Source organism: Tetrao urogallus (genome assembly GCF_951394365.1).
Source record: "Tetrao urogallus genome assembly, chromosome: 2".
NCBI classification, from domain to species: Eukaryota; Metazoa; Chordata; class Aves; order Galliformes; family Phasianidae; genus Tetrao; species Tetrao urogallus.
Genome location: NC_136814.1, coordinates 22,500,511 through 22,506,510, shown reverse-complemented (window position 1 = coordinate 22,506,510; position 6,000 = coordinate 22,500,511). Strand labels below are relative to the sequence as shown.

At 37.1% G+C, this 6,000-nt stretch overlaps 1 protein-coding gene across 2 annotated transcripts in view; it reads right to left on the bottom strand.

Annotated features, from left to right (window-relative positions):
• Positions 1-2,028: 2,028 nt before the first annotated feature.
• Positions 2,029-6,000, bottom strand: part of UBR2 (ubiquitin protein ligase E3 component n-recognin 2) — a gene marked incomplete at both ends in the record, with an annotated part of 51,285 nt that continues 47,313 nt past the window's right edge. For both annotated transcript variants that reach the window (XM_079550182.1, XM_079550181.1), the window contains 4 exons: positions 2,029-2,170; positions 3,772-3,873; positions 4,537-4,707; positions 4,927-5,004. In XM_079550182.1, coding sequence (XP_079406308.1) covers positions 2,029-2,170; positions 3,772-3,873; positions 4,537-4,707; positions 4,927-5,004 — 493 coding nt within the window. The remainder of the gene's footprint in view (positions 2,171-3,771; positions 3,874-4,536; positions 4,708-4,926; positions 5,005-6,000) is intronic.

The window sequence follows — 6,000 nt, the reverse complement described above, 5'->3', positions numbered from 1 at the left end:
AAAAAAAAAAAAAAAAAAAAGCTAACTGGAGTACTCTACGGTAAAAAGTTTACCAACCTATTCAATCTCATAGACTTTGATGATTCCAAAGAGCAAATTCTTCTTGCTATCAGTGTTTTGCTTTGCACAGAGAAATCTGCCGGTGTCATCAGTTATCTTTTTAACATGCTTTCAGGGAAAAGGAATCTTTCAGTGCAGTTACACATCATCTTCAGATGTGGCAATAGCTGAAGCAGCCAGATTCTGCAAAGAGGCAGTAACGTCACCAAAAAAGATGTGATTCTTTAAGTACCATGCTAAGAAAACTGTTGATATATTAACCTCCCTAAGTAGGGGACAGTAAAGATGAAGCATTAATGCCCTTTTCTATGTGATATTTCTGCATGGCTCTGCACAAGAAGTGACAAGGACAGGTACAGGGTGACATTGGACAGGTAGTAGAGTCGAGAGCAGCCTGTGATGTTTTCAAGAAAAGGGAATCAACATTGGCCAAGTTTGTTTATTTTGCATCTTCACTCAACACTGTTACTGAAGGTGAAAATCGCCCTATACACCATGACTATACAAATTGATCTGAAGCATTAAATCTGTAAAAATAGAAACAATCCCAAGTCAGGCCAAGTGTAACTGAAGATACAGCAGACAGTAAGGGATTGCTTGTCTGGGCTTGAGACACAGTCAGAAAGTAAGATTTATTAGGGAAAGTAAGGTTATAAGGGAACGGAACTACGTAAGTTATTTCTATTTGTCAAAAGATAGGAGAGATAAGGGTAATGGATTTTATTTTAAATCAATCAAGTATAATGTCACTTTTTTAGAGACACCTTGGCGGTCTAATTACATACAACTAGAAAACTCACTGCCTTCAGGCACCCTTGTATCAAGTGCAAATCTGCGCAGTTATAGAATATATTTATAAAATATACTATATGCAAACATCTTTACAGAGCTTTAAATCAAGCCAAAAGTAAATATACTTGATGGTACAACAGAAAAAATGAACAGAGGCAAAAATGTGGGCAGTGTGATTGTGCCCATTCAAAGTCAGAAGAAATCATTCAGCTCATCCGCAACAAAACGTAGGTGGGATCTGCACCTTAAAAGTTGACTCTTAACCAAAACGAAGAAAATATCCTCTGTGCTTCTGCAAATTAACAAAATCAGCTTTCATGACATTTTTACACATCATTATTATCTTAAAATATCTTCTAAAGCACAAATGTCAACCCTTGAATACCAATAACCAATCACATAACTGACGTGAAAGGGTTTCCCAGCTAAATTCAAATTACAAACTACATAATTCTAAGGAGTGCAATGCTCTGGAAAAAGCTTTAAATTAAATTATTTTACTCATAAAGCTAGTGTTAGGGTTTGTTGTTCTTTTTTTTTCCTCTCTTTTTTTTTTTTTTTTTAGTTAAAAACAACTGGAAGCAAGAAAGCTGCAAGAGTACAAATGACAAAATCATTTCAGATATGCCAAGTGTAAGAGTGAATTATCCACCGATGCAGACAGAAACATCCATTCGCTACATTATTTGCTTCCTTACTTCATTCCATTGCATGTACACACAGCTTAGGTATTAAAATGCAGAAAAATAAATAAAACGGCTCAGATTACTAGCAAGGGGCAAGACACAATCTGTAATTGTGCTCTATCTAGTTTCCATTTCAGCAGTCTATTTCCTCTGGTAGTTTGTAAGAAATATCATAGACTTCCAAAAAGAGTCATTCTTTTCAATCAGAAACTCAAGTTCGTTTGCCCAGGTTTATAACCCAAGAGGTTTCTGTGAAGGAAGCACAGTGCAAATTATATGACTAATAAAACTTGCTTACATACAAAGTTTACTTGGTTATTGTTAACTGGTATCTTTATGAAATACAATGTAAAACAAAGATTAAATAAAAGGACTGGGTTTATTTCATTTTCTCAAACCTTTTTTTTTTTTTTCTTCCGAATGCCTCCTTTGAAAAAGCTTATTGAATTACAAAAGTCTTATTAAAGTTCCAGTCTTCAGCAGATAACCATTATAAATGCTGCCAGTCGATGCCAACTAGTGTCTGATTTGCTTCTTGTGCATGTCCAATTTCCTCTGTGATACTGTGCTGCTGCCAGAGTTTCTGAATCTTTTTAAATCGTTCTTTGCACAGATGCAAGGGATTCCCACGCCTGAAAAAGAGAGAACGCTTACTGGATATGATAAACCTCCGCAACCAAGCACAAACACTCAAGTGCAATGCAGAACGTTGAGATTACCCTTTCACATTATTCCCTCATCAGAACAAACCAACAGGTACTTTAATCAGCAAACCGGAGCGCTATCTGCTCTGTTCTCCCAGCCCGATCACTCAAGGGTTCCCTCTGCATTTTGGCAATCAGTGCAGTTAACAGTGCTCTGAATACAGATTTTTTCAGCAGTCTTGCCATGCTGACCCAGCTCACATTCTATGATTTTGACAAGTTTCAGAAGTAGCGACTGTTAACAACATCAAGGCCTCCAACTGTTCTCACAGGAAACAGAGACAGAAGACAAAATCACCACATTAAATAAAATCATCTCATTACAACTTCACTTAGGATTAAAATAACACAGATAAAAAAGTCTCTGCACATACCTTGGTTGCTCCAAAAGTAATGCCTCCTATTAGCTTCTATGGAAACTACACCACTTACAAGGAGCACAATAACACTGTTTGATGGAGCAAATTCTCTGCTACAAAACATTATTTTTCAACATAGTCACCACCACTAGCTACGTAATTTTTGCCAGCAATGAACAAGAGCCTGCATGTAAACTTGTAAAAATCTACACAAGCAAAGGTGATCTGCCGTTCTACAGCTGCTATGATGGTGTCATTGCTAGGAAATTGTTGCCCACACAGATGGGAGACAGAAGGTGCTAAACCAAGATTACAATGCAGGTCTGGTAGGACAGTCCAGTCAAGATTGGTGATACATTCTACATTCTTCAAACTGGTATGAAGACTGGTGTTATTGTGCTGAAAGAGAAAGGCTGTCATCTTCTCTGGCCTGACTCTAGCAGTGTCAGCCTTCAGCTTAGTCAGTGTTGCAGTGCAGCAGTCAGAGTTGATATTTGTCTAGTTTCAAGGAAATCTAGAAGAATTGCCCCATCCTATCCTAAAAGACAATGCACTCACTTCATCTGCTAGAGGCTGCATCCTGAACTTTTTCTAAGATGGAGAAATCACATCGCCACCCCATGGACTGTTGTCTTGACTCCAGATCATAGTGGTGACACTGCTTGTAATGATGCAGTCCAGGACACTGTCACCTTCAGCCTTGTCCAGAACACATCTTGTCTTTCACACTGCTGTTGCCACCGATGAAAAGCACCACCCACTGCCTCACTGTGCTCACATCCACTGTTTGGTCTCCACAAACATTCAACAAGCATTGATGACTGTCAGTGGATGCCACTTTTTCCACGTGAAGGAATTCAGTGACACACCTTTGCTCCATACACACTTCCCTGTCAGACACCATTTTGTCAGACTGCCCTTCTGCTGCCATCTGTTGCATGGCAACAAAATATAATAGATTATTCCTGGGAGGGTTCAACCTCTACTGCCATACCACCAGTAGCCTCTTCTGATGTTGAGGGCCAACATAATAAAATAGGAGGCACTACTTTCAGAGCAGCCCTATTTTCTAGGCAACTGCAGAGATGCTAAGAATTAAGTTTTTAGACCTGAAAACTGCTCATAACTTCCGAATTCCTGTTTTTAAAAGTTATTTAAATAAATATTTACCGAAGTCCCTGGTCTGTCTCTCCATAGTCATCAAGGTAAGGAGGAGGATAAAAGCAGCCCTTTGTTTTTCCAGCTAAAAAGAGCACCTGACATTCTCGTACTCTAGAGAGAAAAGCAGAGTAGATTTTAGGTGTTGATTTTTAGACATATAATTCCTCATACTTTCACAGATGCTATTTTTCCAATTCTCAACTACTTTCATTCTGTGCAACCTGCGTGTGTAGACTTTTAAAGGCACGTTTTTTTTTTAAAGAAGAATTGCAATCTTATTCTCTTCCCGCTGTAATTCCTTGGTAGGTCATATCGTATCATTTACAATCTGTAAAGTACTCCATGTGAGCACAAGAAAATAAAACAATATCACATCTCACTAATCTTTGCTGAAGTGAAAATAGAGATTATCTAACCTTTCCTTGTATGCATGTAACAACATGAGAGATAATTACTGCAACATTATTATCCAACTGCCAAGAGAATTGTAAATTAACTCTGCAGGAAGCCGACTAAAACAAATTTTAGTGTTTTCAGCAACGACAAAAGAAGTAGTCAAGGAATTCGCCTTGTTTCTTAATGCTTGAGTGGAAAGAAACAGAGAAATCTATTTCAAGATGAAATTCCTATTTCCTGTTTTTTCAAAGAAATGACCTCCAAACACAAAGATGACTCCATCCAGCCTATTCACCCTACAAGCACATCTATGGAACCACTCATGTCCACACATATCACCTTACCTAGCAGGATAAGCAGCAGCACTCAGTTCCTTACCTAAGGAATATGCCCACTCCAGAACCACAGCTGTATGTATGTGCAGTACAGGCTCCAACATCTTCTCCTTCTAACTCAGTTTGACAACAGTAACTCTGAGAACATAGCATGGTCCCACACACAAGGCACAATGTTGGAGCTCTGCTTTTGTCACCACCTGATTTTGGACACCTTTTGTTAAGCAAAAAGAAATAAAATTATGTTGCATTTATGCTCCCTATGTCATAATATTCAAAAAGGTTTTTGCTGGAAAAGATAACAATCAGTAACTGCTATTAACTTCATCATTCCATGAACAGTTTATGTGAGAATTTTAGATTAGATGTTTTCCAGTTTATCAAAAGCAGCAGAAAACTTCAGGGGTTCTCAGTATAACTGCATGCAACTTACGAGAAATTAGAAGCTTGGTTAATGAGGCAGCTGTAGTCATCCGGAAGGTCTATTAACTTATTGGATTCTCTTGCATAGCTGGAATGAAACAATCAAATTAGCCACTGGAGGTTTAAGCAGCAATACACAGTGATTTCAAGCTAATTCATATTTTCCCAAATAATCTAAACAGTATCTGCCAATAATTTTTTTTTTTTTTTTTTTTTTTTTTTTTTTTTTTTTTAAGTTTTCCTCCTCTCTGCTATTCAAACACTAAGTGGCAGCTCATAAAAAAAGGAGCCCACAGCATCAGTTAGACCACCTCCAGCTTTCCTAGATGTATTCTTGTAACAGATCTGAGAATAAACACATACAGAAAGTCAGAAAACCACATCATATATGCTTTTAGTGACTCTTCATAAGGTCACGACAGGTGCAAAAACATTTGCCTTCATCCCTTATCAGTTTGTTCTGCATTTCCCTGCTATCACTAACACAGAATGGAAAACAGACTGACTCTCTAGCTTAGATAACCTGACTTCCATTCTGAAGACAATTAGATGGTTTTTACTGCATGGACATGTATTTAATACCTAATATTTGTATCCTCAGAAATAAATTTTCAAGGCCAATTTTTTTTGGTTTTGCTTTTTTGGCTGACTATACGTTCTAATATTTTTTTTTTTGCTTCTACAAAAAATACATACGAAAGCCTGAAATGTAAATACAGATTAGAGACAAGCAATGTTTCAGAATGAGATGAGGGGAAAAAAAAAAAAAAAAAAAAAAAAAAAAAATCACCAAAATGGACACAAACTGAGAAAGAACAGTTAAGAATCATCAAAGGAACAAGAGTAAAAAACAACCTCAATAATCATATGCAGCAGGAAACACATTAAAAAAGTATTCTTACTGTTTAAGAGTCTGTTAGTAGCTTGGTATTTAATAAATAAAGCTGTAATTCTTTGTCAGTGTTATTGCACACACAATACTGAAAGTGAGTTTTTGCAATGAGCAAAGGCAAATGAAATACAGGGATATGGTTTTATTGACAGCACTGAGAACCTAATATTGATTTTTAATTATAATTGATGA